Here is a 26,388-nt window from a genome sequence, read left to right on the forward strand (position 1 = left end):
CTCCCCCATCCCACACCCCCACAGTCCAAAGATAATGCAATCAGTTATTCACACTGTCTCTTTGGGAGCTGGTTCCACATTTCCACGCTGTCACTCACTCCTGGGGCTTGAACTGTCCACAGCCTAAGCCGCAGCTCTCCTCCCTTCAGGCCTGTTTCCATCCTTCCTCAGTTTTCCTACATTCCTCCTCCCATCTTCCTCCACCCAGAGCCACTACCCAAGGACCAAATGCCCCCAATCCACTGTGATCTGGTTCCCCCTCCTTGGGAAACTCTTCTCCCCTCTTCACAGAGATCCCAGGTCCTACTGAAATCTCCCATTTCCCTTCATTCCTCGAAATGCAACTAATCCATAACCTCAAGAGAGCAGAGTGAGTGAGGATAAACCACAGAATGCAGAGCCCCCCTCCATTCCCACATAGGAAGACCAGTAAGGTCGCCAAGACATCTGAAGGTTACGAAAATGACAGCCCCTGCCTCCCAAAACCTAGACACTGGCAGCCAAGATCTCACCAGAGATGCCCCAGGACAGGATGTCTGTGTGAGGCAATGACTCTCCTCCCACCAAATGAGGCTTAAAGTGACTGCACGTGTCATGCTTACCAGATGGTTAAGCTATATATGATTATGGCAGAAGAGGCCAATTTTTACAATAACAACCTCTACTGGTATAGAGAGTGCTTTATTGTTTACGTGTTCTCTCATTTAATCCCTGCAGCAACCCTGAGGTAGGTATTATTATCCCCACTTTGCAGATGAGTAAGCCATAGTTCCAAGGTTAGATTACTTGCTGAGGAACATACACTTATTAATGGCAAAACCATTGAGAAGTCAAAACCCAAGGGGACTCTTGAGTAGTTCACAGGCTGCTGCCAAGGAAAGTAGAGCTGAAAACTTCAACTGGGAAAGGCCGGACCATTCACTGGAGCTCAAGGGAGCCCCTCAGCAGGGATGCATGAGGCACATTCACAGGCCAAGACAGGAACTGAGCAGGAGACGCCTAGGGCCTCTGAGGGTTGTGAAGCAGGAAGAGGTCTTTACATTTGGTGAGAGTTGACAGTGTCTCCAAATACGCACAGAGCCCACCTTCCAGGAAATGGAGCAACAAGAAGGTATCCAGCGGCTGCCAGTCCAGGGTCCGGCCAAAGGGCAGGAAGAGCTGCCGCTGCCTGGCACCACCTCAGCTTGGCCAAATGTGGTGACCTCGGGGCAGCGGTCCTTGAACTTTGTTAAGGCTTGAAAATCTAATGAGAGTCACAAACCAAGCCCCACCACCACCACAAAAATACAGACACACATACACAGACAGCATCTTGCATGTGATTTCAGGGAGGCCATGGACCCCAGGTGAACTCCTGCTTTAGAGCAACGGTATCAACCTGAGTAAAGTCATAAAGTCACTGATACAAACCTATCTTGGTGCGGCTTGTATTTCCAATGATTGTTCCACTTTTTTCATCCCCTGATATTTAGAATGTCGTGAAGCTTTAATAGAAGCCAAGGAAAGGGTTCTAGCCAGAGAAAGAGCAGCTGTGCATGGCAGTGGTGGCAGCCAGGAGGCAAAACCAAAGAGAAAGATGGGGTCAGATGTACCATTGCCTTTCCCACCCAGAAGGTCACTTTGGGAGTTTTTCTCTACTCAACAGAAGGGCTGTGAGAGGTGATGGACACAGGGAAGTGGTTTTCTCCTTTTAGAAAGGAGAGCCATTCCCTCACTGGCTACAGGGTCTAAAGTCCTGTAGGTATCGCCCTCATTCCAACCTGACCCTCTCAACCTCCCACGAATACACCAGAGCACCGGCCTAGTCATCCATGCACATGTGTTCAGGTCACCTATGAACATCCATGTATTTACACATGCTCTTGCATGGAAGGAGGAAAACTGGGATGGGGTGGATCTCAGGGCAGAGATGCATGTTGCAGGTTAGGAATCATGCACTCTCCACAGAGAATCGGATAAACTGGGAGAACCAGCAAAAGGAGTCAGTGCACATTAGCCCCCTAGCACTTGCACGGCTCCTCCTTCGGGCCAGGGCCCAACCGGAAAGCAAAGTCACAGCGATGTCCTGGGGCCTAGCCCCAAACTAATGGGCCCAAGACAGTGGGCTGAAGGGGTCATAGGGGTTGAGAGGGCAGGGGCAGGAAAAGCCCTGATTCACTGCAAGAGCAATTCTGATCTCTTATGGGAATCGGGCAAAGCCCTGGCCCTGAGCCCATCCAGGCCCAGAAAAGGCAGACAGGGAATTCGAAGTGATCATTCAAAAGCCAAAGAAAACTCAGAGGCCATGACGATCTTCCATGACCATCGACCCCCAGCGTCCCAATGGTCATTCCATCCAGTGGTCACTCATGCACTAGTGGTTATTTGCCCAGCCCTAGATGGATGTTTCATCACACGTGGCTAGAGGAGCCCCAGTTAACCGAATGTGGGGTGGGCTCGGGCAAGGATCAAGCAGAAAGGGTGGAGGGAAGCCACCAAAGCCACTGCCCCTCTTGGCCAGGGCCAGGGGCAGCCGCTCATCTTCAGGAGAGGGAGAGGGAGGGTCCTGGCTGTAGCTTGTGGTCCCAGATGGTAGCACCCCCAGGTCCAAGCCCACCTTGTCCCTAGCCAGAAGTTCCCTCTGTCGTTGTCGCTGCTGACGCCGCCCAATCAGGAGGAGGGTCAGGGATGCTGCAAAAACTCCCAGGAAGAAGCCTGCCAGTCCAGCCCCCACTATGTGAGCCCGGCTTGGAGCACCCCGCTGGCTGCCCCATACCAAGCTGTAAGCAGCTACCACACGAGCTGCCCCACCTTCCTGACATTCACAGGCATAAGCACCCATGGCCCCTGGGGATATCACCACTTCTAGCCCATCCCGCCGGGGGGTGAGTGCAGTCACTCCGCTGGGCTGGTGCCACACACAGGATGCCCAGGCTGAGCTCGGGGAACATGGTAAGACCACATGTGCAGCTGTAGCCACAGGAACTTCAACCACCACTGGGTGTTCTGCAGAGACAGCAAAAGCACAAAAGGTGGTGAGGCTGTAGGTTGGAGGTGTTAGAGAGAAATGTGGGGTGATACAAGATATGAGAAGGGGCCATGGTACACCAAGCTAAAAAGGGGATTCCCAAAGAGAGTAAGGCTGCCATAACTTCCAGGATACAAGTTTTAAACTAAGTCCAAAAACATAACTTTCTAGGCCCTTTACATCCACTCTACCCACATTCCCTAAACCATACAGACCTCCAGGCTCTTTAGGACACAAAGAAGAGACATCCGCTGACTCTATGTCTTGAACCAGCCTGTAAAGAAGAGAATACTTGATAAATCCAGTGTCAACACCCCCTCTACCCCTCCTCAGTACTGAACATTCACTCGCCAATTGCACCTCCCATCGTCTCATAAATCACCTCTAGAATTATCAGTCAACATTCTCTTCATCACTAAATTTTTCCCCAATATTTCTTATACTCATGACATTTGCCATGTCAAATTCTACAAATATTTCTAGCAGACTACAGAGAATTAAATTTGCACTAGGTCTGTCAGAAAGATGTTTGGTGGGGTACTTTGAAAGAAACACAGGAACCTTCTAAGAAGTATAGCTGGTGGTCCACAACCACAAGATTTCTCTGGAAATCTCTGTTAAAAGATTTCTCTGTTAAGAGAAAGAGAAAACTTCTTTTCTATCAAAGCTAATCAAAATTCTGTGAGGGTCAGTGAGATGACTTTCTGTTTCACAAAATACCTCAGCTAAAGATACATCTGTGGTTGTCACCAGCACTCCGTTGGTACTGAATACAATGAGAATGAAATCACCTAGAGAGTGCAGGAAAGTGTAAAGAGAAGGACTGAACCCTGAGGAATATCAACATTCAGAAGCTGGATGGAAAAGGAACCAGCAAGGGAGACAGACTGGAGAGTGAGGTAGGGAGAAAAACCAGGAGAATGCAGAGCCATAGAAGGCAACGGGATAGAGTTTTTCAAGGAACGGAGGAGGGGAGTTGTCAACTGTGAAAACACTTCTAAGAGCACTTGTAAAATGAAAACTGAGGGACTTCCCTGGCAGTCCAGTGGTTAAGACTCCACGCTTCCAATGCAGGGGGTGCGGGTTCGATCCCTGGTCGGGGAACTAAGATCCCACATGCCGTGTGGTGCGGCCAAAAAAAAAAAAAAAATGAAAATGAAAACTGAGAAGCGTATGGCAACATGGAAATCAACCACACAGTCAGGGCAGGTCCAGCAGGGAGGCAGGGACACTGATGAGGACAGAGAGGTGGCTAGTACGGACTGACAGATGGACACACAGGTGACACTAAGAAACACAGAGGGCGGGGGCAGCGCTAACCCATGAGAAACAGACACAGACATATGGATAGGCCAGAGCCTGGGGACATCAGGCAAGGAGCCAGTGCCATCACCCTCACCCTTCATGCTCTCCAGTGTGGGCCACACATGCAGCTAGCCGAACGCTCCAGGCACAGACAGGGTCTCGGGCCAGAACGCACTCTGAGCAGCTCTGTAGACGGCCACAGTTGGTTGTGTTTACTTGTGTCACCTCAGTACGGGAGCCAACCAGGAGCCAGCTCTACAGAAAGGGAGGAAGAGAAACACGCTGTATCTCCCAGACTTCAATGTCACAGATTGGCTCTGGACTCAGATATCTCCCCACCAGACTCGCCAAAATCTACAACTCACTTGATACAATTTCATATTCTCAACTGGCTGTGGCTCTGGGAATAAGGCCAGATCCTCAAGAACACTGAGCTGGGCTCCAATTTGCACTGCTCGGTGGAGGTGTCCATCCTCTAGGAAGCAAGCAAGGGGCAAGACATAATAACATAACTGTACCTGTGCCTGGGACTCTGACCCCTGTATGCATGGGACCCTCTCTATGGTGACAACCTGTGTGCACTGGACGGGCAACTTGCTTGGCTATTAAACATACCTGTCCCCAGATAGAGCACATCATATTCTTTCCCTGAGAGGCTGGGCACCCTGTGGGCCACAACTCTGAGGTAGGTTGTATCTGTAGTGACCAGCAGGGGCTGGCCATCAGCTGGAAACACTGGCCTGTCCATGAGTGGGTGGTCCCGGATGAAGGTGAGCACACGGTCAGGCAGGAAGAGTGACGAGCCAAACTGTTGGAGCTTCATGTTGTTGGTGATGCACTAAAGGAAACACAGGATGAGTGACAAAGCTTCCCAGGGGCCAGGAAGTGTCTGTGATGCCTAGCTGGGCTTTTGTCCTAACGGAGCAATTCAGGTGTGAGGTGAAGAACTGCCCCAGCCCCCTCACCTTTCCAGGTCTGGGCTGGGGTACATCACTGTCCACAACAGGCAATCCCCTGTTGCAGTCATGTTTAAGCTCTCTGAAGGGACCATTCAGCACTGTCCGAATGTCTTGTGGTTGGAAGGAACAGACAGCAGAGATGGCAGCCCCTTCCCTGGAAGAGTCACAGGTTGGAGCGGGATATTTAGAGGGAACTAGGGGAGGCAGCTCATCCCGTCACATGAGATGACCCGTGAGAAACGCACAGGGAGCCATGCGGCCTGCTTCACGGCAGGAGGAGCAGGGCTCCACGGAGAGCCCACCCCCTCTGGAGGAGACCACACTGACCTGCACCAACCCCAGGTATCTCCCACCCTGCAACTCTCCACATCAGGACCCCCTCACCACTGGGAGGAAAAGATGCCATAAAAGATGGGCGTCCCCGCTCCATGCTCAGGTCGAAGAATGACCATGTCCTGCAGGACACTGGAGGCCCGGCCATGCTCAGGCCCTGGACACAGCAGGTCAGCCTTCAGAAAGGTCGTCCACCTCTGCTGGAGGGTCTTCCGGCCCCCAAGGTCCCCCTGGGGTGACAAGCACATAGGAAGTTCTCTTTAGAAGACCAACATTAGGGGACGACTGTGGAGACCAATACAAGTTTCCCCCAGACACAGACAGATAGGGAGACAGATGCATAGAAATGCAAGGACAGAGATACAGAGTAACTGACAAGGCCCATGAGGTGTGGGGTGGGCAGGCTCACAACAGTGATGTTTGTTGTGTTTATAAAGTTCTGCACTACATGCTCTCCATAAGTTACCTTGTTTAGTCCTCAAATCGACACCGCCAGAGTCACACAGGCAGTAAGCAGTGTAGCAGGGACTTGAACCCAGGTCTGTCGACAGTTCCTGCCTTTAACCTCTACACTACAGTGTCACACGGGATAATAAGCTGGTAAAAGAGGCCAGAGCCCTTTCGCCACATTCCTCAAGCTCCCAGAAAAGTAGTCACTGCCCATCAAAAAAGGAGAAAGAGGAGAAACACAGAGACCAGAGGAAAAGACAGGAGGACAGGCAGAGTAGAAAACAAGACAGACAGCTGGGATCAGGGTCTTACCGCACACACACGGGCCACCCTCGGGACCTTAACGTGTTCGTATGAATCAAAAGCTCCGGAAATCTCCGTGAAGAAGAAGTAGATTTCATCGTCTCCGTCTTCATCCCCCCACTCGGCTGGGCTCAAGGCCACTGCTGCAACAAAGGCTGGGGCTGGGGAGACCCGAGGCCTCAGATCCCACAGATGTAGCCTGGGGCCACCCAGCCTCCACCCACTCTGTCCCCAGAGCAGCACCACCCCCCTCTGCCCTCTCCCCACCGTTAAGCCAGGATGGCAAAGTCTCTGTCCGAATCCAGTCCTCAGCACGACCCACAGCCCGGGAGATAATCGGCTCCGTCCCCAGGTAGTTTTTCACAGTGGCGACGTAGAGGATGCCCCCTGCAGGGCGACAGGGAGGAGGTGGACTGTCAGACTCACTGAGGAAGCTTTCAGAAAGGGTCACAGGCAGAGCAGGGAGCAAAGCAGGGGCAAGAACCCTCAGGGGCTGAGCACACATTAAGTGCCAGGCAATGCGAAGCACGACAGGCATTACCTCACTTAAAATAAACAGAAATAAAGTGCTCCGGGGCAGTAACAGGAACCAGTGTTACGGAAAAACTGCTGGAATGTTCATGTATATGAAGGAAGAATAGAAGCTATCCCTGTGGAAAGCAAGATTTTTTTTGTTGGTCTGTTTCTTGCTGTTGTCGTTTTTAAGGACTTTTCTACCCTATAATTACATGGTAACTTTCCAGGAAGAGGTTTGCTTTGCAGCATGTTCCCATCTTACTTAACTTCTCCCACTATGGTAAATGTCTGAGGGCACTACTGTTCTTTCTGAGTATTAGGGGGTGTATACTGCCCTGGAACAAGTCACAACTTCAGGGTATACTAGCATCATTTAGGGAATTGATCAAAATGCAGATTCCTGGGCCTCGGGCCCAGCAATTCTCACTCAGTAGGGTTGGGGGTTGGCCCAAGAACTACGTTTCAAACAAGCAGTCAGAGTTACTCTGATGTGGGTGATTCAAGAGCTCACTTTGAGAAACACCAACGTAGGGGATTTCTGGATATTTCACAGCCAGCCAGAGGAAACAACGAGGAATCAGATCCTCCCTCCTGGCTCCGTGGAGGTGCACAGGTGCTCTAGGGATGGTGGGGATGGAGAAGAGAGGAATCAGAGGCGTTCTGGGAAGGCAGGCGAGGTGCAGTTCTGCGGGCTGGATGCGAAAGAACTATAACCACGCTGAGCAACACCGCCGAGGGCTCGCACACGAGTGGAGACAATGGCTCGGGGAACAAGGAGGTCACAAACCCCCGGGGGAGTCCTGAGTATCACAGGGACTCTGGAGAGAACAGAGGAGAACAGGGAAGCATTCCCTCACCACCTACTACGTAAGAGGCACTGCGCTGGGTGCTAAGCACATCGCCGTCCCCCCCCAAGAGTTCCCATTTGAGTCCAGAAGACAAACGTAATCAGATACCAGAGGCGTGGACTCGCAGACGTGTGTAGGAGCCCAGAGGAGGACCCAGCCACATCTAACCGGGGGAGCAGCAACTCAGAGGTCACATCGCAGCTGGCTCTGAAGAACGAGCAATCTGCCAGGTAGAAGGACTTCGGGGGGAAGACAGGCAAGTGGGGAAGGGGGGAGCCATGTTCAGGCATGTGGGGCACTCCCCATGGCTGGCACTCCAGCGGGGCACAGGGGCTGCTGGGCAAGTGAGCAGAGATGAGTTAGAGGGGCAGAGACAGGCACCCAATTGTGATGAATCTGCTCTTCCACGCCAGGAAAATGTGGACTTCATCCTAAAGGTGAGGGCAAAACTGCAGAGATTTTCTTGAGGAGGCATGACATAATTCGTTTTGTTTTTTAGGAAGAAAATGCTAGTTAAAAGGGCCTTCACACAGTCCTGGCAGGACTAAGGCACTGGTAGAGGAAAGAAAGGGGCGGGATGTGGGAGAGATTTCTGGGGTAGAGCCCGTTAACGAGATTTGAACATCAGTTGAATATGAGACGTGAAAGAATGGAGTAAAATAATGTCTCTAAGGTTTCCGCTTATAAGATGGATAATAGAAGATTATGATATTATGAACCAAGCAAAGAAATGACATAAGGCTCATAAAGGAGGTGGCTGGAGAGGAGGTGAGTTCAGTTGTTGGACCCACTAAAGTTGACGCGCCTTTGGGGCATCTGGTTGGAATCAATCGAACAGAAGCGTGTGGACAATAGGACCACAGTCAGGCAACCTAGGAGTCATACTTAAGTTACCACAGGAATGTGAAAGCCAGGGAGAAAAGGAAAGCGAGAGAGAGCCCTGGGGCACCATCATTTGAAGGCAACTCAGAAAAGCACTGACTCAGAAGAGTCAGAGAGGCTGGAGAAGCAAGGAGTGCTGGAGAAGCTGGGGTGCTGGAGGCTGGTGCCCAGAAACCCCAGCAAGAGCCGCAGGGTCGTGTGCACTGAGGGAAGCAGCAGAGGGCAGGGCCACCTTGAGGGAAGCACTGCGTCCTGGGCTCAGAGATGCTCCTGTGAAGCTGCATGTCTCAGGCACTGAAATGATGACCACTAACACTTAAAAACACTTAATGCAGAGCAAGAAAAGGGTCGGGAGCCCTCTGAGGGCAACAGTAAAGAATTAGAAAGCCCCGTCCTTACTGGGTGGGAGGGAAGACTATACTATCACTCGAGTTTGTGAAAAGAATCCAAGCACTTTGGAGTCAGGAAGGTTTTGGTTTGAACTCTGAATATTTAGTAGTAGTACGATCTTAGGCAATTACCCTTCCTAAGCCTCAGGTTCCTCAAATGTAGAATGGGGATAATACCACCTTCCACCCAGAGCAGTGCTGAGGGTTAAATGAGATAAAAAGTGAGCCCCAGGTAGGGTCTGGCGCACGGCTGGCATTCAATATGTGTTAGGTGCAGCTGCTTAGGAACCTCAGGGGGGCATATGCTTGATTTGTTGCCATAAGGTAGGGGGGCCACAACTATAAAATGGCATCCCATTCCCTTCCAGAGTATTTCATGAGGGAGAAAATCAGATTTGGGGCAAAGGTTCTGGCAGCTAATGGAGCAGCAAATAAGCCAATCCTCAGTAGTTCCAGGGGGAAAAACATGACACAGAAGTCAGAACTGGAATAAAAATTTTCCTAAAAGCATCATACACAAAACACTCTAAAACCGAAACTATTGACAGAAGCTGTGTCATGGATACCCTGAGAATGGGGGAGATGTGGTGGAAGAGACAGTTATGAATATTTTGGAAGCATGACTTGATGTGTTTGAGGGGGAACACTCATAAATATTCTGGAAACGGTAAAGGACCGCAGACAACAATGCAAGGACCCAGTGGTGGAAGGAGGTCAAGTCCCAAACTTTCTAAGGGGTTAAATGGGGGCAGTCAGCAACTCTGGAGCCTAGGATTGCTGAAGAGCACACTCACCCAGCGGAGAGAGCAGAGGGTCACAAAGGGATAGCAGGAGGGATCGGACACTTTGGGAGGGAGCAGCAGGGCTTCAGGTGTTCCACGAGTACTAAGGGGCTCACAACACAATCTTCACACACACACAGAGGAAAAGGAACAACAGCCATCACAGTCACAAGGGCAGAAGTCCACGGGAGGACACAAGATCACCACATGCCCTGAATTTTCCAGAACAGTCAATTTCAAATATTCTGTTGCACTGTTCATACAATAAAATATCCCTGTATGTGCAGTTGTTTGGCAAGTTATTACTGACTAGATCAAGCTAGCAAACATGAAAACGTACATCTGCTATTGGCAAAAGATGATACGCCAAAGAGAGCGATGCCCACGGTGTTGAGTTTAGTGAACAAGGTGGTTAGAAAAAAACACATGGCATAATTCAACCCTATTTTTAAAAAATATATATATATGTCTGTAGGCACAGGAAAGATTGGAGGAGCTACAACTGGACAGTGTTACTGATGTTTGTTTCTGACTAATGAAATTACAAGTAATTTTTATTTTCTCCTCTCTACTTTACTGTATTCACTGAACGTTTTTTGTAGTTAGCACCTTTTACTTTTATAATCCCCAAAATTAAGATACTGTCATCTTGGAAATATGAAGAAAAACAAGATTGAAAGCCACAAAGATGAAGAATCACAGCCAAAGAAAAATGACAATTATGTGCAGAAATAGATCCCTACTTGCTCAGATGTAAAGCCTGTGAACATAGACCTCCCAGATATGTTAGCAACCCAACACTGACAGACGATATAAGCCATGGCAGTGAATATTTCACTACACCCTGAAGGGGTTCAAATTTTCACTCTGGTATCAAAATGCTCACTTTTAAAGAAGGTTTATAATAGGAATTATCCCTCATTATCTTTAAAAAGAGGGTTTTAAACATGCCCTGGCCTGCCTTCTTCCACTCTCTTTTCTTCTCATGGTCAGAGCTTTGCAGGATAGACAGCTCCTGACCTAATATTCTCTATTTCCTTATCTAAGGTTTATGCCAGCTGGATACTTTTTTTCTTTTTTTTTTTGAACAGCCTATTATCAGGACATAATTACAGATCATTGGAGATGCAGTGTTTACTATACCTTTTCCTCTCCTGGCATATAGGATTTCTGTAACTGTCTTGTTTCGAAATGTGAATGCTGTCTTGGGGTACACACTCACGGATTTAAGAGATAAGCTTGACCCCAAAATGCTGTCAGCACCCAGTGCACCTGGAACACATACAGGGCTCCTTGGCAGACGCAGTAATCACAAGATGCAGTGAGACCAAAAGGAGACAAGAAAAACACAAGATGGCTTCCCAAAGAGAAAGCAAAGGCTCCCTTCTTCTGCTCTTCTTTATAAGAGCCCTATTTATTATTGAATGTGATAGGGAGGACCAAAGATGACGAATCACTGCCTCTAGCTTGGGTACCTTGGTGGGTAATGGCACTATGCACTCAGAGAAGGGGACACTGGTGGAGGAGAAGGTTTCGGGGAGGTGAGTGACGATGATGAGCTCAGTTTGGGACATGCTGACTTTGAGATTCCTGTGGGATATCTAAGTGGAGATGTCTGGAAGGCAGATGGATATGTGGTCTGTAGCTCCAGATAATGTATGGGAGGCATCACAATCTAGTAGAAGCAGAATCCATGGGGCTAGTTTGGGGAGATCTGGAAGGCATCAGATTGGGAGACATCAGAATGCAGTGGAAACAGAATCCACGGGGCTGGCTGAGATCACAATTACCAAGAATGCAAGAGAAGAGGATCTTAGGTGGAAGTCTCAGGAATACTTAAAGGATGAGCGGAAGACAAAGATGCTGCAAAGAAGACTGAGAAGGAATTGCGGATGTTCTTAGGCTAATGTGAACATTACTGTCAAAACATTTGCATTTTTCCAAATTGGAATAGTGCAAATAGAGACACTGAGATCATTTTTGTTAATTTTATCTCAGTGGAGTACAGATAAATGTCAAATTTGAAGACAAGATATCTGAGACCTTTTCCTAAAGAAATACAAGTACCAATAAACACATGAAAAGCTGTTCGACCTCACTAATAGAAATGTAAATCAAAAACATCAAATTGGACTCTGGAGAAAGTCCCTGTTTTATGTTTATTAACTATATTTTTGGGGCTAACTGGCTGTAATGAAACAGACCCTCTCATCACTGCTGGTAAGACTCACTGGAGAGAAATTTGGCCAAATCCATCAAGTACTATAAAAATCTTTTATATCCTTTGGCCCAGCAATCCTACTTTTTGGATTGACTCATACGATTAATTAGATTCATGTAAAGGATTTACATAAAAATTTATGTAAAAGGATTCCTTATGCAGCATTATTTATAAAAGCAATAATTTATTTTAAAATCTGAATGCATAATTATATGGGAATAATTAAATAAGTGTGCTACATTCATATGATGAAAAAGTATACAATCACTAAAAATCAAGTTTTGAATAATTAAACAAATTCTATGATGAGAAAATGTTCAGTATACAATAAGTGAAATATGCATGACAATTCCAATTTATTATAAATGTGCACATGCACACACACACACACACACACACACAGAGTATGAGAAAATACTCCGAAATAATAATAGTGGTTACCTGGTGATGACTGAATTACAATAAACTTTTCACTTTCTTCTTTGGACATTTCTATATTTTCTCAATTTTCCACAATGCAAATTGCAATTTTTATAATTTAAAATAAGAAATACTCCTGCCATTATATTCTAATATTTTCATTACTAAAAGCTCTTTTCTTTCAAAATATGTCTATTATCCTTAAGGACATTTGTATAGCTCCTAACTGGGAATTTTGGTTCTAATTCTTAAATAATATTGCCACTATCTTCTATACTGCTATTTTCAAAACAAAGGGCCAGTAGGACACAATGGATCAACATTAAAAGTTCCAACTAGGGCTTCCCTGGTGACGCAGTGGTTGAGAGTCCACCTGCCGATGCAGGGGACACGGGTTTGTACCCCGGTCCGGGAAGATCCCACATGCTGCGGAGCGGCTGGGCCCGTGAGCCATGGCCGCTAAGCCTGGGCGTCCAGAGCCTGTGCTCCACAACGGGAGAGGCCACAACAGTGAGAGGCCCGCGTACTGCAAAAAAAAATACTAATAATAAGTTCCAACTAAATATTGGCATTATGTCAGACCAAGAAAAAATTTAAATTATAGCCCTATAAAGAACTTCAGAGGAAAACTTATAATATTGATATTGACTATGACTTGGACCTGAGACAGAAAAAGCCATGGAGGTACTAGGTCTTGAGCTAGCCATTCTAAACTGTTAGAAAGTGATTTCTGACACCTCCATCAATTATCAGCTGAAAGGCAACACTAAATTTCATTACCTGGGGGAAAAAAAGACTTAACCTGTTTGAAAATGTTCTTTGTTATACAATTATCTTATCTATGAAATTTGCATTCTTAAACTACATGCTGTGTTCCACTTGCTGAGTAGAACACAGAGAAATTACACACAGATGGTTAAATGTACTTAAAGATGCTGCTTGAAACAAAGTATTTTAATTATTTCAGATTGTTGCAATTGAGAAGTCATTTTGTTGATAAACAACTATGTAGAATCAAGAGACATTCATAACTGCTAAACCTATGAAATCTTTCTTAATGAACTTAATGACTGGCTCAGCGTTTTGCCAAGGATGCTTGATATAAAGCTAAGAAAAATAAACTATTGACTAAACTTTTATTCAAATATGTATGTGCATAAACAAGGTCTCACTGACTTCAACTGTAGATGAATGATAAAAATGACAACTCAAATATCGTATTTACTCGATATATACTTTATGTTCATTTTCAAAAACTTTTGTTATTTCATTACGTTTCAGAAAAGGTAAATCATTAACTGAATGACTAAGAGTGACTTTTTAATATATAAATTTATTTATTTTTTATTTATTTTTGGCTGCATTGGGTCTTCGTTGCTGCGTGAGGGCTTTTTCTAGTTGCGGCAAGCGGGGGCTGCTCTTCGTTGTGGTGTGTGGGCTTCTTATTGCGGTGGCTTCTCTTGTTGAGGAGCACAGGCTCTAAGTGCACAGGCTTCAGCAGTTGTGGATCGTGGGCTCTAGGGCTCAGTAGTTGTGGCGCACAGGCTTAGTTGCTCCGCAGCATGTGGGATCTTCCCAGACCAGGGCTTGAACCCACGTCCCCTGCATTGGCAGGCAGATTCTTGACCACTGCGCCACCAGGGAAGCCCAAGAGTGATTTAATTTATGCAGCTTTTAAGACTTTTCCTACAAATAAAATCGTGCATAAGAAAAGAGTTTAGCGTCCAGTGGTTGAGGCTTTGTCTTCCAATGCAGGGGGTGCGGTTCGATCCCTGGTCAGGGAGCTAGGATCCCACATGCCTCGTGGCCAAAAGGCCAAAGCATAAGACTGAAAGCAATACTGTAACAAATTCAATAAAGACTTAGAAATGGTCCATAACAACAACAACAAATTTTAAGGTTAGATCTTATATCCCAATTTTTGTATTTCATAAAATATTGTGCAATATTTAAATTAAAATTGTCCAATATTTTATAATAAGGTTTGCAGCAACTTTAGTGAAGGAAGAAAAAAACAGTGTGATAAATGATGCTAAGTCAACTGATTGGTTAGTTGGGAAAAATCAATTTTGACTGCCTTCTCATGCCATTTGTCAAAATAAGTTTCAAATAAATCAGAGTTAAAATGTTTGGGAAAAAATATTTAAGAAGGAAAATTTTATCTGCTCTCTAACTGAAGAAGGATTTAGCTTAAAAAATATAATCACAAAGGAAAAGGTGTAGATTGGAATACTAATATCCTACCTGATAATTGGCCCAAGAACATAAGCAGAGGATTGACCAAAGCAGAAATAAAAATAAGTACTAAAACATGAAAAATGTTCAACTTCACTAATATTCAAAAAAATACAAATTAAAACAAGGTGCTGGGACTTCCCTGGTGATCCACTGGTTAAGAATCCGCCTTCCAATGCAGGGGAAGCGGGTTCGATCCCTGGTCGGGGAATGAAGATCCCACGTGCCACGGGGCAACTAAGCCCGCGCGCTGCAACTACTGAGTCCATGCACTGTAGAGCCTGTGTGTCACAAGTAGAGAGAAGCCTGCAGCCACAATGAAGAGCCTGCATGACACAACTAAGACCTGACACAGCCAAATAAATAAATATTTTTTAAAAGGTGCTATTTTTAGCCTTGAATTAGCACACACACACACAAAAATGTTTAATGACAACAAAACAGTGTGGTGAAATTTATGTGAAAAAACTCTCATCTACTGCTGATTTAGGGTGTAAATTGGTATACCCTTTCTAAAAACTCAATTAGCAACAGATAATGAGCTGTAAAATATTCGCATACTTTAATATAATAATCCATTTCCAGGAGTCTTAAGGAGACAATCTAAAATGAGGATAAAAATTTATGTGCAAAAATGTTCATTACAGTATTAGAGACAATAGCAAAAACTTTGAAGTGAACTAAATAAATGAAAATAAATTTACATAGATAATTTGGAATTCTTTAATTAAATTATGATATGCTCACAGGTTGAGTAGCATAATGTCATTAACATTTTTCTTCACAAAGAATTTTTAAATTATATAGAAATGCCTATGGTATAAAGTCACATGACAATATTCAAAATTATATCCATGTAGCATGACATTTAGAAGTTTCATAAAACACACACTCATAAAATTTCTGTTCACCTGCTTGTTTTATACTCTCATGAGAAAAATCGTTGGGCTCTCACTGAATTTGGAGGGTGCATGTGGAGTAAAATACAGGCTAACCTAAAATCCAGGCTATGTCACACACGAACAGTTCACTTTGTGGCTACCAAGAATTAGTCAATCATTCTCCAGAGAAGATTTAGGCATAATCTGTGATAGAACCATTGAACACTTGAGCAACTCTATATGTATATATAGTTTGTTTGAAGGAAGTAACAGAAGGAATTTCTTTAATAGTCATTACTGATTTTTCTGAGCAACAAAGGACTGGCCAGCCAAATATATGTGCATGAGTATATAGGCATGTGGACACACACATTAAAAAGGCTACAAGGAAATATCCTAAAATACAGCAGTGGTTTTCAGAGTAGGAATACTCTAAAACTGTGCTAATATGGTAGTCACTAGGTAAGAATGGCTCTTTATATTTAACTTAAAATTACATGAAATTCAATATTCTCCCCTTCAGTCGCACTAGTCACATTTCAAGGGCTCAATAGCCACATGTAACCAGTGGCTACCGTATTACACAGTGAAGATACAGAACAATTCCACCATCACACAAAGTTCTTTTGGACTGTGCTGTTCTAAAAGATTTCTTCTGTTCTTCTTTATACTTTTTGCCAATTTATTATAATATGCATTGTAGTAGATTCCTCTTACAAACAGGGAAAAATGACTAAAAGAGATGAGGCTAACAGAGGAAACGTTCACAGTGTACTGTGAACAGTGACGTATTCTCTGGAGAAAAGCAAGAGAAATGATACTCTGTGGGTAAAAGCAGGAGAACACAAGCACTCTGGGAAGAATAGGAAAGGCCAGAAAGAGATGTGGGAATAATAGACATTCTGATGAAAGAAAAGAAAGGACGCAGAACTTCCAACAGCAGGGCGGGGAAGGAGGCAATTACAGCAAGAAGTCACAGGTTCTTATCTCTCCCCACTCACCAGCCATTACAGCTGCTGACCGCTGAGCTGGCTCAAAAGGACATTTCCCCCGGCCACTCTCAGGTCTTTCAACCTGCTGGAAACTGGACACATCCTACAGACCAGAAGGGGGCAATTGGTTTAGAGGTCATGGGGAAGTTCGTGGTGAGAATTACAAAGATGGTCAGATGAAGAAAAAACCCAATTCCCATTCATCTCCCATTCCCCCACTACCATCCCCATATTCCCAGTCTGCTATTCCTGATTCCACCACCCATTCCTGCATTTCCTCCCTCTGCCATCCCTCTTTTCACCAGTTTATTCCTCTTCCCTCAATTCCCCTAGTACCCAACACCCACATGCTCTGATGAAGGAACACCTAGGATGGCACTGGAAGACACCAAGAGCTGAAAGGCAGATCTCTCCTCTGAAATGCTGCTGAACTGCCAGCTTTGCAACTGGCTGGAGAATGTGCTACAGGATGAGGAGGACCAGGGAAGAAAGCAGGCCTCCTGAGGGCTGGAGCACTTAGGAGGGGTAAAGAAAAGTACAGGCTGATATAGGACCATCTGAAGCCCAGGGATCTAGAGAGAAGGGCCATCCTTCACCTAATCCCACCCCATGAATAAAAGACTGAACCAGAGTCAAGGATACACAGAAGGAGGGAAGGGAATCTACAAAGTCAGTGAAGACCTGAAGCTGAGGTCAGAATCTGAGAATTTGGCAAGTGTCTTCCTCATCCAGGGACTCCAGAGAGACTAACCCAGGGTGCAGGGGTGGGCAAGAGGTGTAAGAGTCCCACAGAGCCAGCCAGACATTACCTTAGCTGAGCATCCAGCACTAAGAGAGGCTTCAAGATCACATCTAAAAATGAAAATCACAGATGATTTCAACCTGGACTGACAGGGAAGTTAACTATGGCCAGTTAGGAATCAGTTATAACATGAAGTACCAGGCATGACGTCTCTAGTTCACAAACTAGGATGGACATATGGTGCTGCTGGAGCCTTATTGCTGTGATGGTAATTGGAGAAACAACACAGATCTACGTCCCCTGAGCATAAGTGTACCACTGGCCCGTTCTGACTGCTCGCTTATTTGCTGTAGTTGGCAAACAGGGTTTCATTTTACTGAGAGAGCCTTGAAGAAGGCCTGTTAAAATGAGATGTGATCTGATGTCCCCTCAAAGGGAACACTGGGTCAAGAATCTTCCAGAATGGAGGACCCCACAGAAACACAATCATCTGCCCTGTATGGTGGTGGGCACATTGTGGCCAGAGGAAAAAGATGACGGTTCAGTGAGAGATTACCAAGATGTTTGGGCACTCTGAACGTGGGGTTATTACCTGCTGCTGTGGCCTGTTTTATCGCCTCCTTTTTTCCACACTGCCTCGCCTTGCCCCCAATTTACTCTCTATACCCACCCCACATTAATATTCGTAGACTATTAGTCACTGACTTAATAAATGTTTGAGCCACAGAATGACAAAAATGGCTCACCATTGCCTCTTTATCCCAAACTACTACTTCTTCTAACCAAACCTGGATCACCTGTTATTCCTAGAAAACAAATTATGCCTGAAACTATTCCGTTACACTTCACCAAGGACTTATAAAGGATGAGCCTTTTCTCAGTTCGCATTCTCTTTGATCTTTTTGCACCATTGGATACTTTTGATTCACTCCCCTCCTTGAAATAGTCTACTTCTTGACTCTTGAAATTCTACCCTCCTGGAGCCCCTCCTCCCATCTGTTGGTTCTCTATCTCCTTTGGTTTCCAGCCTCTAACCATGTAACCTTAGTCTTTTTCACATATACTTTAAAGATCTCATTAATTTTCACATTTCTGCCCAGACTTTCTATGCAAATCATTCCCCAAACTCTCTAAAGCCTGATGTCTTCCAAACTCTAGTCCATGTTTGCACTTGACTGCTGGACTTCCTTTCCTCACAGAGATGATCTACTAAAACTGAACATGTTGAAACTCGTCCTCTTCCAGTTTCCCCAGATGGCATCATCACGTTATCTAGGTTTATAGCCTTTGAGCAAGGGAGCCGATTAACTACATAGGTTATGATTACTGTACGGTCAAAGTGACATTTAATTAGGGTCTGAAAGGATAAGACCACACACCACATTATCTGAATGTTGAGATTCTTCATTATATCATCATTGTGTCAGCACAATCCTATCAGCATGAGTTGTAGTGAAGGCAAGTCCCTCAAGTTGAAAGCCAGAGCTACGTAGGCAGGCTCTCACTGAGCTGTGGGGTTAGAAGCCATCCTTTGACTTTGGCCAAGAAGACTGCAAGGCATATAAAGGACCTTTCCTAAGAGGTTGGGGTGAGGGGTAGGGGGAGACGGTCCTTGTTAACATGAAACAAATCAAATGTCACAAGAAACTGAAGCCAGCTAAGGTCTTCTTCCAGGGTGCAGGCTGGACTAGAGGGACAAGGTAGCAGAGCAGAGCCAGACAAACCTGGGTTTGAATCTCAGCTCGGCCTCGGCCAGCTATATATCTCAGACGTTTACCTAACGTTTCAGAACTTCTGTTTCATTCATGTAAATTGGAAATAAATACTATCATGATGTGTCATCACTATCATAATAAATAAATATCATGATATGGTGATAAGAATTAAACTCAATTGTGAATGTAAAGTATCAAGCACCAAGCCTGCGACAGAGTAGACACTCAATTGAATGGAAACTCTTCTCGTTGTTGTTGTTGCTGTTGGTATAAGTCTGACATTTTTTCTGTTAACTGCTGGAGCTCCCTCAGAAAAACGAATTAAAATATTTTCCCCCAGTGTCTGATGAGCTGTCACTGAAGGACAACACTCCCCGTTGTTGGAACTGGGAGGTCCTGTGCTTAGACTTCCTTTTGTGAGAACCTTCATTTCTCTGAGCAATCAACTCTGAGCAAGTTGTTATATCTGGATCAGCTAGTCAAAGTTCTCAGATTGTTACACACAGTCTCAAAGGCATCAGTCTGGGACATGAGAAGCTCAGCACTAAGGATAAGGCGAGGACTTGCTCAAGCAGATGGGGATTGCCAGGTAGCAGGATAAGACAAAGGCAGAAAAGAACATTCAGGAAGTCCAGAGAGCAGTCTCAGGATGCTGAAAGGGTTAACACAGTTGTTAGCTGTACCTTATATTCTCCTACAAACAAGCCTTGATCAAAGGATGGTCCTTCATTTCATGAGCCTGCAAGATAGGAGGGTTCAGAAAAAGAGCTAAAAGTCGTAGGAGTGCAGTACACAGGCCCCTGGCTTCGTTCTTGTTTGCTGATATTCCTCAAAAATGGGTAGGGGTCCAAGTCACACCATTCCTGACAGGTACGTCCAGAACATTTTCTGTCTAGATGCTTATCTAACAACCATTAGGGTCCCACCTCAGAGAGCCAAAGAAGAATAGAAGGCCCTGGGGAACTAACTTGGAGTAATCACATCGTCTGTAAACCATGGCTCTGGTATTCACACCCATGGGCTCCCTGATCCTATGTATACTAGGAAAGGACAAACATGTCAATATGCTACTTCTGTGAGCTTTGTGAGAACTGTAGGGAAACTAGGCCCTCAGCATTAGCTGAAGGGATATAGAGATTTTCAACACCACCCTGAACTGGGAAACCTTCCCAGGATGAGGGAGCTAGTCACACCTCAAAAGGGAGTCTATCACCAGCATTATGAAAATAACTCAACATAAACGCAACTAACTCCAAGGAGAGCCCAGAGGGACTGACTAAGGCAATCAAGCATATACAATTATAGCATTCTTAAGTCAGAAATATAAGGATGATGTTTAACAAAGAGGTTTGGAGCTACACACTGACTAGATCCATGCGGCAAGGACTACTGCAGGCTGCAGAAGGATCACGTCAAGATCTACCATTAAGGATCAGGGTCAGGAAAGGGAGTTGTTGCACTCCCTCCTACCCCTAGAAGAAAGGGATAAAAAGTGTCCAGTGATATGAAGGACATGTGACTCATCCCAGGGCCTGGTCACACATGTGTGCAGCCAGAGGAACAGTAATTGACTACTGGATAACTGATGAGAAAAGGTGAGGAGTCAAAACATTAACACCCTTCCTAAGATGTCACCAATCCCAGGGACTTTTGAGGTCATGACCACCCTAGATGTGATTAGGAGTATCCATGTCCCAAGCCTGCCTGGGTGTGAGGTTGGAGATGTCCAGGGCTTTAGCAGCAATGAACAGGACCAAGAAGAAAACATGGCCGACAGAGTGCCCACCTTGAAGGCAAGACCCAGAGCATGGGGCCAACAGGTACGACCTTAGCGCGCAGGGACCTCAGAGGCTGTGAGAGCAAAGCCCACACAGGATGCTGACAGCGGAGGTGGGGAAGGTGGTAGAAGACAATCACATGCCACGGGAGGAAGAAACAGGTATGGACAGTGCTGATTAAGAAATGGACCCAGGCTCCCTGGACAAAGCATACACAGGACAAGGAAAACATGAGCTGCTGGCCTCTGAAGTTCCTCCCCGCAGGCCAGCTGGCATCCTCACTTCCTTCACCATCCCACTGCGTCCCTCTGTTCACTTTGTATTCCTTACCTTCTACAGACAACCTCCCTCCCCCGCCCTTTCATACCCTCCTTCAGTAGACAAAGCCTCTACCCTATGAGGACATCCCTCACCCCAATGCTTATCACGCACAAGGGTTGCCTTAGGCATGACCCCTGTCACAGCCGCTCACAGAAGACCCCTCCCGTCCTTCCACCCCCGTCACTCACAATAACCCCGCACTTCGGATCAAAAGCGAAGGTGCCACAAATGAGGAGGTGAGAGGCATTGGCAATGGTGAGAATCTGGACAAAATTGTGACATTCTTCCTAAGGGTCAGAGATGGTTAGAGAGAATCAGAAGCAGCAGGTACAAGGAAAAGTACTGTTAGGACAGTTATATGCAGCTCTGGGTATGTTGTTAGAGTCCCTGCCTGGGCCCATTGGGATGGGAGCATTGCAGGGGACTGACACAGAGTCAGGGCTGGGCCAAGGCCTCAACTGACATTCAGGCCACGGCCCGGATGTATACCTACCTCCTTCTTGCCTTTCTTCCTACAGTTCTGTCTGTGGGCCTCTGGCACCATCCAGTCAATCTAAGAAAGGAAGAGTGACCATTTCTCTCAGATTCTCACCCAAATTCCTTCCAAGTCAGGCTAGGTGACACAGTTCTACAACCTCCATCCATTTGGAAACTTCAGAGACAACCCCCCCGACCACAGAGCACTGTTTTTCATACTGGAGGTCGCTACCCATTAATGAGTAATGAAATCAATTGTGAAATCTCAACCAACATTATTTTTAATGAAATAGAATATATCAGAATGTATCACATATAGGAGAGTAGATATTGTTTCAAGAAAGTTTCCTTTCAGTACATACTTGGCGTACTATGTCAAAACGTACCATATATTTCTTACTCAGGGGTGGTCAAAAAAGTTTGAAAGTTATTGCCCTAGAGTCATGTGATTTTAATGATTCCACTGCCACCTGAACCCTGGTCACTGTGGCCTCCTCCCCATAATCATGAACCTCCCTCAGAGCCTCCCCAGTCACCATGACCCACCCCCATCACCCTCAGCTGAGACAGTGAGGTTGACGATCTACCCTTATTCCTTTTCACCAACATTCCCCCCCACCACAACACCCCCCTTCATATGCCATAAAACCAAGGATCTAATCACATGCTCTAGAATCTGAGGTCCTCCCCACTCTCATCTCTCACCCTGCGAGGTCTCTCCCCTGAAAAGGGCAGGGATAAAGCGAAGATGGTGTCCCGGGCGCCGACATAAAGCATATGGGAAGCAGGATCCACAAGGAGAACGGAGTAATTGTATGTCTGAGGGATGGCGAACCGGGTGAGATAGGAGTCAGCCTCTGGCAGGAAGAGAGGGTGAAAGTGAAAAGTGATATCAGCCATCATTTCATAAGGGTTGGGTCCACAAGGGCAAAGCCAAAGGGGCCCATTTTTGTTTTCTTCCAAGTACCATTTATTTAGCAGCCTTAAGGGCAAAAACAAAGCCTTGACAGGCCAACCATTTAACTTCCCCAGGGAAAGATAACTGATAAGGCCGAGTATTTAGCACACAATAAAGCATGATTTTTCTATAAAAATAGAACACTTCATTAAAATAGCATAAATATTAAGTCTATTTAATAGTTATTTCTATTCATAGCAACATGATACATAATTTGAAAACACCTGTAAAAGGTACAAGTACTTTTCTCTCTAAATTTCCTTTTTTTTTAAATCACTACTTAATAGTAACTCCTTTTTCCTTAGAAGGGAAATGTCTCACTCTTCTCACCGACACATCCGGAGATCACCTCCTCTCTCTCCCACCACCCTTGATCTCACCCTAATTCTACCCGAAGAGGTAAGAGAGTTGAGGGAGCAAGAAGAGTACGTGCTTTGGAAATGGACCAGCCCAGGTTTAAACGTGGCTCCTCCACTTACCAGACGTACGATCTTGAGTTAGTTACTTGCCCTCTCTGAGCACCGCTTTCCTCATCTGTAAACACCACCATCCAGGGTTGTTGAGAATTAAATGAGATAACATATGTGGAAGCATCTGACACATACTACGTATTTCACAGATGGTTCCTTTCTTCCATCTTTAAGCATGTGCTCTGTTTGGGCCAAATCTTAACCCAAATCAGCATTCAAAATTCTGATCTATTTAGAGATTGTAACAAATAAGTTAGGATGAATTTTTACCTTCCTAGCTCAGTCTCTGGCTCTGGGGACCTGAATGAATACAGCTCTGTCTACCTGCTTCCTCTGCTCAGCTACCTTCAGGACTAGTAGAATGACCATGCATTCTTAGATGTGCTGATGTATGGAGCCCCACCCACCCAATCCTCCCACACCCATACTCATGTCTGTGCTGTATCCTGACTACTATCCCATGCTTAGTATAAGCCCCGGATCACCCAACCACCCTTCCTATCCCCACCGCTGCCTCGCCTTGTCATATAGACCTCTCTGGACTCCTGGATATGAACCCAGACTGGCAACCTCAACCCCATGTTGTGGCTATTGCTCCAACACAAACTGAAACCCAGGCTCTGACCACAGCTCTGTCTTCTGGATTCATAGCATCCCTATATGTCACCGGTCTGAAATGACAGAAGGCATTTAGAAGACTCTAAGTTACTATTACCCGGTTGTGAGTTTTTCCCCACAGGATGTACTCTCGGCTTCACTGGTTCTGTCTGCCCAAGGTGCCAGCGCTCACCGCCCACTGAGGAAAACACACGGTTCATAGCTACACTCATGGCCGCCTCAACAAAGAGCCTTTGAAGTGTGAGTCACTCCAATGATCACTTTTAACCTTGTGGCTTCCCCTGGCTTCTTTCACATCGTTTGAAAGGAGCCTCCCTCCTCCTTTTTTCCTTCTGAAGACTTTGAAAATCATTTAAACAGAATTTTAAATCAACTCATTGCACCGTTTCCCAGCTGCTCAATATAGGAAATGGGTAGAGGGAACGTTGAGGAGGTTAGGAGGGTTACGGGGGATCGGAACATGGGAGCTGGTGTCAGACACGAGAGGACTGTACGTGGGTTAGGGAAATTCGGGCTGTGAACGGGGCAAGAGGCCCGGAGGAGGTTAGAGCTGATGAGAACCAAATGGATTTGAGAAGTGGGCGGATGGAAATGCCGAGCTGGTAATCGGAAGGATGGGTGCTTGGAGTCGTATGCAAGACCCATGGGTCTGAGAGCAGGACGGGCGTCAGGCTGGCGTGACGGACACAGGTGCGTGTGAGGGAAGAGCGGAGTGAGGGAGAGGAGACTTCGAAATAGAGGGTTTGCGACAGCCCCCATTCCCCTCCCTGGGCCTCAGGGTCCGCGTCTGCACGGTGAGGGGCGGTTGCCTTTATAAGGGGCCGCGGCAGCCTCCTGGGCTGGTCGTAGTAGCCGAGTCGCCCGGCTCGCTGGAGCAGCACCAAGTGGGGGTCCCGCCCGCAACCGGCCGGGGCTTGGGCGGCGCGGGACGCAGCGGGCTGAGCTGTGGGGGCCCGGGTGCGGCTTCCCGGGTGGGGAGGGCAGGTGGGTTCGGGTACCTGCAGGCGGGGTCTGGGCGCGGCGCGAAGGAATGAGGGCGAGGGCGCACGCGCCTTACCGGAGATCGGAAGCGAGATCCTGGGCACCGAAGGGGGGACGCGGCCACACACCGGGCCGCTCAGCACCTCCAGCAGCAGCAGCAGCAGGGGTAAGGGCGAGGCCGGGGACGGCCCCGGGCGCGGGCGGGGCCGCGCAGCAGAGGCCGGCATTTTTGCCACCGCCCGGCCGCCGGGGTGTGGCGCGCCCCGCAGCCTCGTCAGAGCCTCGGCGCCGCCAGCTTCGGCCCCACTCTGCTCTCGGTGCGGCTGCGCCTGCGGCGGCGGGTTAGAGCACAACCTGGCTCCGCCCCTTCAAGAAGGAACCAATGATGGGGCTGATTTTCTCCTCAGCCGTAGGGGTTGCGTGGAGGTCGGACTAAGGAGAGAAAAAGCCCAGGCCAGAGAGAGAGGGAGCTAGACCCAGGGGTAGGCGGGGCGTTCTGCCTCGAAAATGGGCTGCACGTGTCACTCCCGGACCCCGAGCCACAGGTTTGCAAAGGTCGCTCCAAAAACTCCAATTTGCATGTCTTGGCTATTGTAGACAGTGCTATGAACATTGGGGTGCATTATCTTTTCAAGTTAGAGTTTTTTTCTGGATCTATACCCAAGAGTGTGATTGCAGGATCATATATGGTAGGTGTATTTTTAGATTTTTAAGGAACCTCCATACTATTCTCTATAGTGGCTGCACCAACTTACATTCTAACCAACAGTGCAAGACGGTTCTCTTTTCTCCAAACTCTCTCCAGCATTTATTGTTTGTGGATTTTTTGATGATGGCCATTCTGACTGGTGTGAGGTGATACCTCATTGTAGTTATTTGCATTTCTCTAATAATTAGTGGTGTTGAGCATCTTGTCACGTGCCTGTTGGCCATCTGTATGTCTTCTTTGGAGAAATGTCTGTTTAGGTCTTCTGCCCATTTTTTTATTGGGTGTTTTCTTGATATTGAACTGCTTGTATATTTGGGAAATTAAGCCCTTGTCGCTTGCATTGTTAGCAAACATTTTCTCCTATTCCGTAGATTGTCTCTTCATTTTGTTTATGGTCTCCTTCACTGTGCAAAAGCTTATAAGTATGATTAGACTTTAGTGGGGTCTTCAAGGAATCAAGTCATACTCCCCCATGTATGGAACAGTCCTTGGCACATTTTCCAATGAATGCTACTTCAGATGGATAAAACAACTTATAGAGAGACATAGAGACATTTATTGTAACTAGGAGCAATGGATGGTGTGGAGTTAGTAAGCATATTGTTGGAGGTGGTGTCAGTTATAATAGACCTTGTAACCAAAAAGGAAACACAAACAGTTTTTAAGTCAAAGGATGGCATGACCAAATATATTTTTTAAAAGATATTTCCAACATAAGTGTCTAATCTGGAGATTAGAGACAAGAATATAAATTTGGACTATGTATGAAAGAAGACCTGTTGAGAAGCTATCCTTTATACTGAAACACAGGAAGTCTGTTGGACATTAGATTACAATACCTGGGACACCTGTGTTAAATATTTCTGGTTTTACAATGAGGAGCAGTTGAGGGGAGAAAAGTGGTTATGAGACTAGAACATAAGCAAGTAACTCTTTTCCTATTGGTTCTAACCTATCCTGGACCACTCATGGGTAAGCTGACCTCCTCTTCCCCAACCTGCAACTCAAACAAATAACTTGAGAGGAGTAAAGAAACAATAATCAAGACGGAAACAGGAGAAAGTGCTTGCCCAGTTCTGGTTTGGCCCTAGCATTA

At 46.3% G+C, this 26,388-nt stretch overlaps 2 protein-coding genes across 7 annotated transcripts in view; one reads left to right on the forward strand and one right to left on the reverse strand.

Moving 5' to 3' along the window:
- Window positions 1-34: 34 nt before the first annotated feature.
- On the reverse strand, window positions 35-24,866 carry SEMA4F (ssemaphorin 4F). 6 transcript variants are annotated; one of them, XM_081254649.1, is made up of 15 exons: window positions 24,660-24,732; window positions 22,994-23,048; window positions 22,262-22,413; window positions 21,573-21,632; window positions 21,268-21,366; window positions 16,533-16,626; window positions 6,625-6,744; window positions 6,367-6,518; window positions 5,656-5,834; window positions 5,278-5,425; window positions 4,928-5,150; window positions 4,678-4,787; window positions 4,407-4,567; window positions 3,223-3,281; window positions 35-2,985 (listed from the first exon to the last, which is right to left on the reverse strand). In XM_081254649.1, exons 3-15 carry the CDS (start codon window positions 22,331-22,333, stop codon window positions 2,375-2,377), a joined length of 2,088 nt encoding a protein of 695 aa, XP_081110775.1. In that variant the 5' UTR covers window positions 22,334-22,413; window positions 22,994-23,048; window positions 24,660-24,732; the 3' UTR covers window positions 35-2,374. The 6 variants fall into 6 exon arrangements, with proteins under 6 accessions (XP_081110775.1, XP_081110771.1, XP_081110770.1 ...); XM_081254645.1 differs by lacking the exon at window positions 22,994-23,048 and having other exon boundaries at window positions 5,659-5,834; window positions 24,660-24,866; XM_081254644.1 differs by lacking the exon at window positions 22,994-23,048 and having other exon boundaries at window positions 24,660-24,866.
- The window catches only part of M1AP (meiosis 1 associated protein), a 95,009-nt gene continuing 92,014 nt past the window's right edge, over window positions 23,394-26,388 (forward strand). Inside the window, exon 1 of the mRNA XM_081254650.1 lies at window positions 23,394-24,292. Coding sequence (XP_081110776.1) covers window positions 24,246-24,292 — 47 coding nt within the window. The 5' untranslated portion in view covers window positions 23,394-24,245. The remainder of the gene's footprint in view (window positions 24,293-26,388) is intronic.

Source organism: Mesoplodon bidens (assembly GCF_964165515.1).
Source record: "Mesoplodon bidens genome assembly, chromosome: 14".
Lineage (NCBI taxonomy): Eukaryota > Metazoa > Chordata > Mammalia > Artiodactyla > Ziphiidae > Mesoplodon > Mesoplodon bidens.

Coding starts and splice junctions, on each gene's coding strand:
- SEMA4F (XM_081254644.1), bottom strand. CDS start 24,810: ATGCCGGCCTCTGCTGCGCGGCCCCGCCCGCGCCCGGGGCCGTCCCCG. Junction 5,426..5,655: donor GGCATCTTTTCCTCCCAGTG/GTGAGGGGGTCC, acceptor TGACTCTTCCAG/GGAAGGGGCTGCCATCTCTG. Junction 2,986..3,222: donor GTGTCCTAAAGAGCCTGGAG/GTCTGTATGGTT, acceptor CTGTCTCTGCAG/AACACCCAGTGGTGGTTGAA.